Source organism: Neofelis nebulosa, chromosome 7 (assembly GCF_028018385.1).
Source record: "Neofelis nebulosa isolate mNeoNeb1 chromosome 7, mNeoNeb1.pri, whole genome shotgun sequence".
Lineage (NCBI taxonomy): Eukaryota > Metazoa > Chordata > Mammalia > Carnivora > Felidae > Neofelis > Neofelis nebulosa.
This window is the reverse complement of record NC_080788.1, coordinates 41,888,741-41,902,517: the sequence shown is the minus strand read 5'-3', so window position 1 is coordinate 41,902,517 and position 13,777 is coordinate 41,888,741. Positions and strand designations below refer to the sequence as shown.

The 13,777-nt window shown below is 34.4% G+C and overlaps 1 protein-coding gene across 11 annotated transcripts in view; it reads right to left on the bottom strand.

Moving 5' to 3' along the window:
• The window catches only part of HERC1 (HECT and RLD domain containing E3 ubiquitin protein ligase family member 1), a 186,991-nt gene that overhangs the window by 114,134 nt on the left and 59,080 nt on the right, over positions 1-13,777 (bottom strand). For all 11 annotated transcript variants that reach the window (XM_058737453.1, XM_058737452.1, XM_058737460.1 and 8 more), the window contains 9 exons: positions 13,446-13,542; positions 12,707-12,850; positions 11,359-11,486; positions 8,723-8,867; positions 8,449-8,620; positions 7,129-7,263; positions 6,602-6,767; positions 1,752-1,877; positions 433-654 (listed from right to left, as the gene is read on the bottom strand). In XM_058737453.1, the coding sequence (XP_058593436.1) occupies positions 433-654; positions 1,752-1,877; positions 6,602-6,767; positions 7,129-7,263; positions 8,449-8,620; positions 8,723-8,867; positions 11,359-11,486; positions 12,707-12,850; positions 13,446-13,542 (1,335 nt within the window). The remainder of the gene's footprint in view (positions 1-432; positions 655-1,751; positions 1,878-6,601; positions 6,768-7,128; positions 7,264-8,448; positions 8,621-8,722; positions 8,868-11,358; positions 11,487-12,706; positions 12,851-13,445; positions 13,543-13,777) is intronic.

Here is a 13,777-nt window from a genome sequence, read left to right as displayed (position 1 = left end):
ACAGGGAAAACTATAGCATCTACTGTCTTCTACTGACCAGCTATTCTTAGTAAGTACCAACCACATTGTAACTATAGGAATATATATTATTCCCTTCCTCACTATTTTTCTTTTGCAAAATGCTTTTGACTATTTTTATGTTTATTCTTGTACACTAACATCAGACAAAATTGGTAAAATTCTAAAATAAATCTTTTTGGAATTCTCAATTACAAGTCATTTGGCTTCTACAGTATTTCAGAAGATCTGACACATGTTTTCCCCCTTTGGGGGAGTGAAGTCCAGAGTTTTATTCATTTCATACATATTTAAATGTCAAAATACCTTAACCTGAAGCCATCCCTATCGCCTCCAAAAAAACAACAAACAATAAACAACCAAAAAACCCCAAGCTTTATTCTTTTTTTACTACAAAGAAAAAGAGCAACTTACTGTATAAAATCCTAAATTTCTTAAGAGAGTTTTCATCAAAATTTCAGCCAGATGAGTGTCTGGATGGCAGCTCTGAGTGCCATAAGGTTGATCTGACAGGTTTCCATAGCCAGTACAAACAGAAGAGAGGTCAGCAGCATCAGAAGGTGAGCTATAGCCAAGTAAGGAAGCTACATGGGTATGATCTTGTAAACTTGTCAGAATGATATCCAGTTGCATTCTCTAAAGAAAAATATTTTCATCCATGAAATAGGTACAAATAGTTTAAAATGCATTTAAAAAGAAAAAAAATTCCATTTAATATCCTGATATTTTAGGAAGCATGTATTTAAAAGAAAAGCTATCCCGGTGCCCAAATGACTCAGTCAGTTAAGTGTCCGACTCTTGATTTCAGCTCAGGTCATGATCCACTGTTCGGGTTCTGTTCTGGCAGTATTGAGCATACTTGGGATCCCCTCTCTTTCTCCCTGCCCCTTCCCTACTCATACTCTCTTATTCAAAAATAAAATAAAACTTAAAAAAATTTTAAAAAAGAAAAGCTATCCCATTAATACAATTTTAAAAATGTAACTAATAATATTTTATTCCTTTTTACAATAATACATAATACCCAAACTTTAAGCAAAATGATATTCTCTGCATAATGATTTTAGTTAGCACTTTAAGAATAGGAAATGTTACCAGATAAATTATACTACACATTGTTCTACAGAATTATCAATGTAACTATTTATTCTAATATTTCAAATGAATCAACTGAAATCTAAACTAGTAAAAAATACTCACTGGAGTCATCGGTGGATTATATTGCCAGTAAGAACCACTTTTTCCCTGAAATCTACAACTCTACAATTGATTGTTCTACTTGAGTTGAGCAAAATGTACTTATTTTAATGTATATAATATTAATAATGTAATATTAAAAATGGAAATAAGCATATTTATATCCTCAAATATATTTTCACAGTCATCTTTTAGTTTTTATATAAGCAATTTCACATAACATTCTGGGCATGGAACCAACAGTAGCACATGACCTTGATTTCAACTCAACACATTATAAAATGTCTCTGGCTTGACAATATAAGTAACAAATTTTGAAATTTTAATAACTAGCCCCAAATCATTTAATAAATTATCATTTGCTTTACCTTCATTAGAATTCTGGGAACTCTTCCAGCAGAAAACATTAAATATTAGGATTTACTAGACCCATCAAGAATTATTCCATGAACACATGGCAAGTGATTAGCTTTATTTCCCTCTATTTTTGTGTGTGTGATATTACTGGTTTACTCAGATACAGTGTAAAGGCTCACCTGTCCTTTAGATAAGCTTTCCCATCTATCAGGTCCTTGGGGCAAAAGAGAATGAAGTAACTCCATACGTTCTCGTAATGGCGGTAATAGCATGGTTGCTCCCACTGACAGAGTTTCAATTACCACCTAGTATCAAAAAAGAAAAGTGTATTTATTGACCTAGTCCTTATCTTTTTAAAAGAAATACATGAAAAACAAAATGCACTGATTATTAGGATCACAAAAGTCTAAAGAAAGTAGATCACAGAAGTCTGAAAAAGTGACATGAAAAAAGAAAGCATGCAAGTCCTTTAGAGGTCTTTAAGTAAACTAGGATACATATTTTGAATTTGCCACTAAGAGCTAATCATCATCCAACAAATATTTAGTATTGACTTTTTAGTTCAGGTCCTGGTAAGGCTCTTTGCAAAGTGCTGTAGACACAAGTGAACAAGACAGACAAAAGCCTTGCTTTCATAAGCATACAGTCTAATGGGAAAGACATCCTGAGCAAGTTTTTACAAGTGTGAAAGGAGTCACATAGGGAAAGTACAAACTTGAATCACACACACACGTACTTAACATGGCCTATGGGCTCATGGAAGGTCTCCCTGAGGATTAGCCATTTAGGTTAAGAATTTTTTTTTTAATTTTTTCTTAATGTTTGTTTATTTTGAAAGAGAGAGAGAGAGAGAAGGAAAACACATGCACATGTGAGTGGGAGAGAGGCAGAGAGAGGGAGACAGAATCCAAAGTAGGCTCCAGGCTCTGAGCTGTCAGCACAGAGCCTGACTCAAGGCTCGAACCCGTGAGCTGTGAGATCATAACTTGAGCTAAAGTTGGATGCTTAATTGACTGAGCCACCCAGGCGCCCTGAGGTTAAGAATTTTAAAATGAGAACTTAACCCAACAAATGTTCAGGTAGCTATAAAGACTAGCTACAGGGGCGCCTGGATGGTTCAGTCGGTTAAGCGTCCGACTTCAGCTCAGGTCGTGATCTTGTGGTCCATGAGTTCGAGCCCCGTGTCGGGCTCTGTGCTGACAGCTCAGAGCCTGGAGCCTGTTTCAGATTCTGTGTCTCCCTCTCTCTGACCCTCCCCCGTTCATGCTCTTTCTCTCTCTGTCTCAAAAATAAAGGTTAAAAAAAAAATTTTTTTTTAAAAAAGAATAGCTACATTATCTTAGGCCTCATAATTTCTCAGGGCTATAGCTTCTTTAACAGTAAAATGAGGGTGTTGGACAAGAAAAAATAAACACTTGAAGATTAAGGGCTCTTATAAATTTAAAATACAAAAGAAGAAATTTAAAAAACCTGACTAGAAGAGTTAGAATATAAAATTAAATTCCTCATAAAGTAGAGGGGAAAAAATGGAAAACAGGAAAGAAAACCAAAGAAAAATTATGAGGACTTGTCCAGGATGTCTAGTAACCTAAATAATAAGGGGTTCCAGAGAGACAGAAAACAATGAAGAGGAAATCAATACACAATACACTTCAAGATAATTTCTTAAAACTGAAGGCGATGAGTTTTAAAATTAAAAAGGCCCACCCAAGTATAAACCGATCCACATCAACTGAAACGTGAGAACACAAAGGACAAACAGAATTTGCTATAAAACCCATAGAGAAAACAGATTTCTATACAAAGGATAAAAATTTGAATGCATTTGTTATCTGAACAATAACACTAAAAACTAGAAGACAATGACTTCTACAAGAGAATGAATTCTTACAGGAAAATGATTTAGATCAGAATACTACACTCTCAACTATTCGTGAAAATATTCAACTCACAAACTACTTCATTTTGAGGACATTTTCAAAGAATATTTTATCTATCTACCCTCTCTCAGAAGCTACTGACGGATATAGAAACCCAGCAGACAACGCCCTAACCAACTGACCAAGGTCAAAATCTCCAGTAGTAAGATATATCAGTACCATGAACCCCATGATGCGATGTACTAAGGACACATCATCATTTCTGTGGCATTCTTGTCAAAAATGTATAACCTCAGTCCAATCATAAGAAAACATAAGAGATAGATATTCAATAAAATAACTGACCAATATTCAAAAATTGTCTAGGTCATGAAAGACAAGGAAAAAATGAGGAAAAAAACAGTGCAGAAGACTAAGGAGAAACATCAACTCTAATATGGGATACTGAATGTGATTCCTGCAAAAGAATAAGGTCATTGGTGGGAAAATGATAAAATTTCTAATAAGCTGTTTAGGGTAATGAATAGTATTAAACCAATGTTATTTTCTTGGTTTTGATAATTGTATTGTGGTTATGTATGGTATTAGCATGAAGCTAAGTGAGAAAACCATATTTTATGCAACTTTTCCTGAAGTCAACAAATGGCTCAAAATAAAGCATTTAAAAAGAAACAAAAAAGAGCAGCAACAGTGATTATTGCTACAAATGGATTAAGTTACTAGAAGTTTCAGAGATAAGGAACAGAAACAGGCCCGTACACATTCTGAGACAATTCATCTCCTAAGGACTCTCCTAACAGAGTAGATATCAAGGACATTCAAGGAATAAATAAACGATTTTAAAGATAATTTTTTAACGTTCACTTTATTTTATTCCAGTGATTTTTGACCTTTTAAAAATACTACACTACCTCATTTCTGATAAATATTAAAAACTCAAAGTTCCCATTCACCACCAGGTTAGTATTTCTTCTACCTGCATGCCAGGGATATGTCTCTCAAGTTGAAAAATCGGTTATCTTTTTTGCTTTTTTTTTTTTAATTGACATCTAATTCACATGTCATAAAATTCACCTTTTTTCAGTATAAAATTCGGTGGTTTTTAGTATATTCACAGAGTTGTACAACCATCACCCCTCTTCTAATTTTAGGACATTTTCATCACCCCCAAAAGAAATTCTGTGTCTGTTAGCAGTCACTCCCCATCTCTCCCTCCCCCAAACACCTAACAACCAACTGATTTACTTTCTTTCTCTACGGATTTGCCTACTCTGTACATTTCATATTTATGGAATCATGTAATATGTGGCCTTTTGTGACTGGCTTCTTTCACTTAGCACAATGTTCACAAAGTTCAGTCATGTTGTAGCATGTATCAGTACCTCTTTCTTTTTTATGGCTGAATAATATTATCCTCTATGGACATACCACATTTAGCTCATCCATTCATGAGTTGACAGACATTTGTTTATTCCTACTTTTTGGTTATTATGAGTAATATTGCTATGAACATTCCTGTAAAAGATTTGAGTGAAAATTCTTTTGGGTATAGACCTAGATGTGGAAATGCTACATTATATGGTAATTTAATGTCTATTTAAGGAACTATCTTCCGAAAGCAGCTGTCCCAATTTACATTTCCACCAGCAATTAAGAGAGTTTCAATTTCTCCACATCCTCACCAATACTTACTTGCTATTGTCAGTCTTTCTGATTGTAGCCACTGAGTGGGTTTGAAGCAGTATTTCATTGTGATTTTGATTTGCATTCCCCTAATCACTAACACTGGTGAGCATTTTTTTTTCATGTGCTTATTGGCTATATGCATATTTTCTCTGAAGATGTGTCTACTCAAGATTCTTTGCTCATTTTTAAAGTTGGGTTACTAAAAAAATTTTTTTTAAAAAGTTGTGTTATTCATCCTTTTTATTGTTGAGTTGTAAGGATCCTTTATATGTTCTGGAAACTAGAGTATTATCAGACATATGATTTACAAATATTTCTCCCATTCTATGAGTTGTATGTCTGTTTTCTTGATAATATTCCTTTGAGGCATAAATGTTTTTCATTTTGATGAAGTCCAACTTCTCTCTTTTTTTTTTTTTTGGTTGCTTGTACTTTCAGTGTCATATCTAGGAAACTATTGGCTAATCCAAGGTCATAAAGATGATGGATGAGTTGATAAGCAAAATATGATATTTACGTACAAAAGATTATTAAGCCTTAGAAAGGAAGGAAATTCTGACACAGGCTACAACATGGATGAACTCTGAGGACATTACACTAAGTGAAATAAGCAGTCACAAAAAGACAAAGAGTAAATGATATATTCCACTTACATGATATATTTAGAGTGTCAAAAATCAAAGAGAAAGAAAGTAGAATGGTGGTTGCCAGAAGCTGGAGAGAGGGTGGAATGAAGATTTATTGCTTGGTGGGTGTAGAATTTCAATTTTATAAGATGAAAAGAATTACAAAAATGAATGATGATGATGGTTGTATATTGCGAATGTATTTAACACCACTGAACTATATACTGAAAAATGGCTTATGAGCACTAGGGTGGCTCAGTAGGTTAAGCATCTGACTCTTGATTGGGCTCAGGTCATGTTTCTCAGGGTCATGGGATCAAGCTCCACATTGGACTCTGAGCTGAGCGGAGAACCTACTTAGGATTCAATCTCTCTCACTCTCCCTTTCTCCCCCTCCCCTACCTCCGCCCCTTTCCCCCACTCACATGCTCCTTCTCTTTCAAATAAAAAAATAAATGGTTAAGAGAGTAAAGTTTAAGTTGTATGTATTCCACCATAATAAAAAAATAAAACTGGGTCCTTGCCCTCAGAAATTCATCCTCTGATAGAAAAGGAGCTGTATGTGAACAGACAATTCCAAAACATTGTGATGCAATGAAAACATATACAGGAGAAACCTAACCTGGCAGGAGAGCAGGGAATGAAACGTTTCCCAAAGATAATATCTGACTTTTGTCTAAAGGATGAGTTAACCAAAAACATTTACTCCCACCAAGAAAATAGGAGTAAGGGAAAGAATATCCAACTGAATTTTTCCAATATATGACTGAATTTATGAGCAACAAGTTCAGGGAAAGATGTGTCTGGAGATACAGATTCCAAGTCCTATATGCTTACCTCTTGAATTTCATCTGGGACAGTTGAATCCATCAGTCTGAAGAGCAAATTTCGAAGTGGACCTGCCTGTCTCCCAAGAATGCTGGTAGCCACCCCTCCCGCAAGCGCAAGAGCAAGGTGATTTGAAAGCAGCTTCAGGCACAGCTTGAGGAAACTGTGGTGTTCCCTGAAACCAAACAAACTACTATGAACTTCTGATCTACAAAAGAACATGTTCTACCCAGTTTGGGTAACATTTTTTTTCTCTTTAAAAATTTTGTCAAATTATGAGCAATAGTGATTTTTAAAACATGATTCGTGAAATTATGGGTAATTTTTCTTAAAGGTTATTATCAGTAAGTACCTGAAGTTTAGCTCTTTTTTAGATTTTAAAGGAGTTTAATATAAATGAGGGCAAAATAGGACAAAAAGAACAATAAGTCAAAACTCAAAATGAGTAACAGGCGTAGGCGTGTGCACGCACATGGGCAAACACACACACACACACACACACACACACACCCCTTATATACATATATATAACATACCTTGATGAAGGGAAAGGGAGTGGGGGAATCTCACTGTTTATTTTATCACAGTATCTCTCAAGAAAAGAACGCAGGTGTGAGAAGGTACTCTCTTCAAGATCTACACAATAAGGTCGGTGCCACGCAACAACTTGTCTAGAAGGAAGAAGAAAATCATGTAACAGACTTGACAGGGGAATTTTCACACATGATCAAAAACAAAATTTAAACCATTACTAAAGCTGAAAGATTTCAATAAGATACACAGAAGATCTTCTTGAATATGAAAGTTAAAACCCTTCATTTTAGCAACCAAGGAAAACCAAGCACTTGCCATCCCTAGAGTTCTTCAAGAAGAAAACATATAACCACAAACTGCTTTGGAAGGTTGGATATTCACTCACTTAAAGGCAGAGGGCTGAGTCACATGACCTACTATAGGCTTCTAGTTCTAAGGGTCTATACAATGTATATTTCATATTAAGAAAAACAGCCTGACTCTATATAATGATAAACTGAAATCTATTAAAACAACAACACCTAATGACTCTTGTGAACATTGTCAGGATCTTGAGAACCAATTATCTACATATGAAGTGGAAAGTTGCAAATTTAATGTTAATAGAAAATTATTTATAATCAATTTATTATATCTTTAGCTTTTGTTTTGGAAGGTAAATATCTATAAATGTTTTTAATTGGTTAGAATGTCCTAATAAACCCATCTGAATCAAAGGTCTAGAATGAAAATATAATACATGTCAAGTTTAAATTAGCCCACATGCATAAGAAAATATGTATCTCAAACAATCCTAAAATTCCTTAAAATTCACACTAATACTGTCTAAAACTCACCTACCTGATTATCTAATAAGATACTGTTACCACTTCAGGAAAAAGCTAAATTCCTACAAAAGTAACTTCTTTTATTTAGAAGTACAGCCAATTTCTTTTCAAAAACCAACCACATAAAGGCCACTGAGGCTAATCAACTGTTGAATAAAGCCTAGTTCTAATTTAAATTATTTTAATGTAACTTCCTCTTAATACGCATTTAATTTTTAAAATCATTATCTAGAGACAGAGAAGGAATTCAAAATGTTTAGAAGACACTTAAATTAAGAAAATATCTTAAATACAGGGTATAAACTTCTTGCTTACAGATCTAACCTCAACATTCAAATCAAAAGAACTCTAGATGTCACTGCTTTGATAGTAAAAATACCAATACTAGAAATGTTCAGAAGGTCTTTTTTATGAACAGAGTGTAATTATTTTTGCTTTTACTGGTGTTTCTGTCGTTATTAGAACACAAGCATTTTTAAACGTGGGCATTCTTACCTATCCCTAGGAAGAGCAGTCCATGCCAGACTATGTGATGTTCCAGCAGAAATCTGCTGAATAGCTATGCCATCTAAGCCACTCACTTTCTTTGGTTTAGTAATAGGACCTGTGGAATTTCCTTGGCCACACTGCCCCATTGAATTATTGCCCCAGGCATAAACTTCATTATCTAAAAACAAAATGGAGAACACAAGAAAAGCCAAATTTAAATGTAATACATTTATAGAAGGTAATAGTTAATACTATTTCTTTTAAAAACAAGTAACATTACCGTGAGAAAGAGCCAAACAATGACTGTCTCCAATAGAAATATCAACTATTCTTGTGGCAGCCAGTTCTTCAATAAGCTTGGGTCTCAAAGCAGTAGCTTCTGAAGAACCACAACCCAGACAAGCTCCACAGCCCCAAGCATAGACCTGAAACAAACAGAACAGCACTACATGTTACATCCTGTGTTACTAGGTCAAAGACTTACACTGTTTAAAAATAAATATCATCTATTAAACAAGAGTGTGGTTTGATACTAAATAATAACTTTCTGTTGTTAAAAATAATATTTACTGACTTGTTAAGGATTTTCAGTTACTTGTTGTGCTGTTTTTAAGTGTTTACTATATACGCAGACAAGCAGCCAAACTGAAAAGAAAAATAACTGGTCACAGAAAAAATGGAAGGATCTTAGAAGAATCTTAGCTTAGAAGTACTGTTGCTATCTTAACTTCTTCATATGTTTCTCACTCTGCAGGTCTCAACAAATATTTCTTGGTTGACTAGACCAAGGTATAAACATATAAAATGAATGATATAAATCACAAGACTGATGTTTATAATTTAGTTAAAAACCACCACACCTCATTGTTACAAGAATTTTAATGATCACTTACAAAGATGGCCATATGAAGCAGGAGTCCACACAGTTCTCTTTGAACATCTGCATTTTTTTTTTTTTTTTTTTTTTTTTTTTTGGCTAATTACTACAACAACCACTGACTGATTTAAGAAGCTTGGGGGAAAGGTGAGGTGACAAGGAAGATAAAAGGGTGAATGACTGCCAGTTTGACAACCCCAAATCAAAACAATTAGCAAACTAAATGACCTTCTTTTCCCTTCGGTGGGGTGGGTTGTGGTAATGTCGTAGAGACTTTAACGGTTGTGGTAATGTCGTAGAGACTTTAACCCTTACGCCACCAGGTTTGGGACTTTTTTTGTCTTGCAATTCTTTTAGTAAAGACTACTGAGAGATTAAACATCTTAAACAAAAAATGAGCAGCAAATACTTGTACCAGTTGCTAGAAAACTACTTAAGACAAAGCTAGAAAGAACAAAATTCCAGTACAATTAAAGGTATATCTTCGGAGGGGTTAAGAACTAAACACAAGTAAGATGAAAAAATATGTAGTCAAAGTCATTCTAAATCTCCTAAATCACTCAAGTACAATACAGTACTATCAATAAGACACATATAGCTAGAGTTTGCTCTTGCCAAGTTACTTTGGCTGAACACCAGATAAAGAAACACTTGGCCTGTATTTAGGGACTCTGTTGTCTAAAAAATACATACTGTATTTTTCAACATAAGAATCACACTTAATACGATGGGAAGTCAGCAGTGAAGTGGCCTAAGAGGACTGAGGGAAAAGCAGATATCACCTTATGCTTAGCAACTGTAACAGTAAACAGAAGTATCCTTGCCATTTAAAAGTATTTCTCTCTTATTTTATTTTTTCCTAAGTATATATATTTGATTTCACATAACTTCGTGTATTCATGATACAACTATTCTATCTCACAACTAACTTACAAGTTCCTTTGGATTTCAAGGTAATAAAATGTATTATCAACTAATAGCTGAATAGTACTTGATAATTTATACAAACTTTCAATAAACATAATTACCTTATCTGATCATTTGTAAGCAAAATGGAAATCATTAATCGTTTCATACAAAAGAACCACATGATGATCCAGGGAGGTCTGTGATTTGACTATGGCTATACATCAAACAAGTGAGCATCTGCTGTCTTCAATTCACAGATTCTTACCACAAAACCCGTAGTGACAAAGATGTGCAAGAGAAATTTCAGATTTTAAGGCAGCATCCAGCATTGTAACAAATGACTAATGTAATGAAATACAGGGTAATGAATAGTTCAATTTTTTAGGACACAGGCATTCTAGACCCTCAAAAAATAATTAAACTATATGCTAATTTCAACTTTGCTATTCATCTGTCTTGTGAATTAGTCACAAAACATTTTTATACCACTACCTGGCACATAATGGATTCTGACATGAGAGAAAATGAGTGGTCAGCTCACTTTTTCACTGTCACTGCTGATGGAATAAGAAGGAAATTATCATCAATCTATCACCATACCTGGACCCTCTCTAACACCAACAAAAAGAGAAATCAAAATATGCATACAGAAGTTCAAAAGTTTATATAAAGGTATTCTAAAGCTCTGACCACCTTAAGCCTGACACACCCTTTCTTACAAATACCTATCCCCTCAGATTATTTTCCACTTGGAAATTTCTCCTTGCCCTCTCTACTGATCACCTTCTTGCCTTCTTAGTTCCTATCACTGGTTCCAACAAGATCTATTTGCACTTTCTCCCATTAACCATAATTTTTAGGAAAACGTTTAAGGGGTGCTGAGTGCTAAAAAGGTTTTATACAAAGAACAGGAGGCTGAGGGCAGGTTTATCTGGATCATACAGGACAGGTGAGAAAATCTGATTCCTTTGCAAATATTCCACCTCTTCAAACAGGAGAAAATACTTCATTTCAGTAGACTGCCTTTAAAATGTATTTTTTAACTTTAAAGTTTAATTATGATTATTACTTTTTAGTTACTTACTCCTCTGAAATAATTTAAGCTTTTTATGCTCATCCCTTAGTCCTACCTGCCCTGTTGATGTTAAAGCAAGTGAAGACTGGCTCCCAGCACAAACTTTGCGAATGAACATTCCTTGTAAAGCTTCAACAACTTTAGGCTTATACACTCTGTTAGTATCGCCATGGCCAAGTTTGCCTATTTAAAAAAAAAACACACACACACACATTCAAATTAAAAAATTTACTTGTTTTAAAGAACCTCTATTCTTTACCTAAGTATTTATTTTGACAAATATTGCTCATCTTTCCATCATGTACCTGACAGATGTGCAAAACTCTTAAGTTTCTGACAGCAGAATATGTGAACAAATGAATGTTTTTGTTACAAGATAGAAACCAACAATCAACAGGCTTCTGAATCTTAATTTCAAGTAATTAAAACAACTTTGAGAGACATGGAAAACTTTGTCTTTCTCCACTATGATGGTCATATTTCTAACTTCAAATTTGCTGATGTAATAAATACATTCTACACAAGATTGTGTATGTATCTATTATTAATTTTTGAACAGATCCAATAATTACTGAAATATAAGACTTGGCAAATCACTAAAGAAGAAAAACAAATGGCCAACAACAAATTCAACCTAAGAATCAAGGAAATACTAATTAAATGATACCATTTTCACTACTGAAATTATTTTTTAAATAATCTTAATGCCCCATGGTTTGTTGTTGAAAGATATGGGGAAATAAGCAATCTCACACTGCTGGTAGTTGTGAAAAAGTGGACAAAGATTTAGTTACTGTTGTGTAGTTTTGATCCAGGAAAATATTTGGAAACCACCCAGATACTCAACAATAATAAACTGATTTTTTTTTTTTAAGTTGTGTTACAATCACAAGAATACATTGAGCTATTTTGGGGCACCTGGGTGGCTTAGTCGGTTAAGCATCTGACTTCAGCTCAGGTCATGATCTCACGGTTTGTGAATTCAAGCCCTGCATCAGACTCTCTGCTGACAGCTTCAGATTCTGTGTCTCCCTCTCTCTGCCCCTCCTCCGCTTACACCCTGTCTCTCTCTCAAAAATAAATAAACATTTTTAAAAAATACTGTTAGATAAAAACCAACAGGTTATAAAATAGCTAAGGTATATATGAGTCTGCTTTGGTTTTCAAAAAAGACATCCATATGGAAATATATGTACATATTTAAATATATATCATTTAGAGGTCCATCTATGAAAGTTTTAACAGCTATAGCAACATTTCTTGAAACAGTTCATTTAAATTTAAATTTCTGCTCATCTTAATACTGAGTTTTTCTACAATAGGCATGTACAACAGAAAAGTAAATTTTTTTGAAATCTCAAGAAAACAAGCCCAAAGTTATCAATAAATAAATTTTTACATACCATTGTCTCCTCCTCCAAAAGACCATACAGTTCTCCCATCTTTAGACAAAGCAATAGTATGTGAACTGCCACAAGAAACCTCTCCTACGTTGCTAATGTCTTTCACTAATGTTGGAATGTTACGGCTATTACTGTCACCATGACCTTGGATAAAACATATACAACAAAGAAATAATGTTGTTAACTCTTTTTCTTTAGGCCATTACTTCACAGGTAGAATAAACATTTTAAGTTAATGACAGAAATGAGGTATTTTCAAAGCAAAATTAAATAAGAAAGAATCATTTCTAGTATCTTCTCATCTCATCTTCTAGGCTGCTCTCACACTGAGAGACCCAGTCCCTTCAGTGAATAATTAGAATATGCTATATGTGCTCCTCTCCCAACACTTGTCTAACGTTATCTAGGATCATGCTCATGTCAACTAGTTTTCACTACTAACTAGATTACACACTTCAGGATCATGATGGTATCTTTCTTACCCCTGAAAGTGTCTTACCCCTTAATCCTTCAGTGTCTGCTCACTATAGGTACGCAGTAAATGCCTGGTGGATTTAATTACAGCTTAAATTTCAGCACTAGAATCCAGGTATTCACTATATAAAAACTATCTTCCTCTGAGCTAAAACTAACAAAATAAATAACAATTTTTTTGCCTATTAAATCTAGTCTCACTACTTCTTAGGAACCATCATTTCTATTTTTCTGCGAGAGTAACTGCAATTTAAAAAAATCTTACCTAATCTTCCAAAGTCTCCTTCACCCCATGTGTATAATTCACCATCCTCTGTGACAGCAGCACTATGTCTGTATCCAGCAGACACACAAACAACTACCTACACAGCACACAAAGCACGCCAAGATGAAGAACATGAATATGCTAAAATATATAGTTCATATTTGATCTTATGCACAGAGACTTCAGAGATACTGATATTCACAACTTATCCAGAAGTTGCCATGTACAGCTGTAGAGGCTGTGCTCAGGACAAAAGTACCTGGGGTCAAGAAAGTGGTGAAATATAGCCTCTGCTCTGTTTCCCAGCCCATGAAACGTGGCTTCCACTCAGA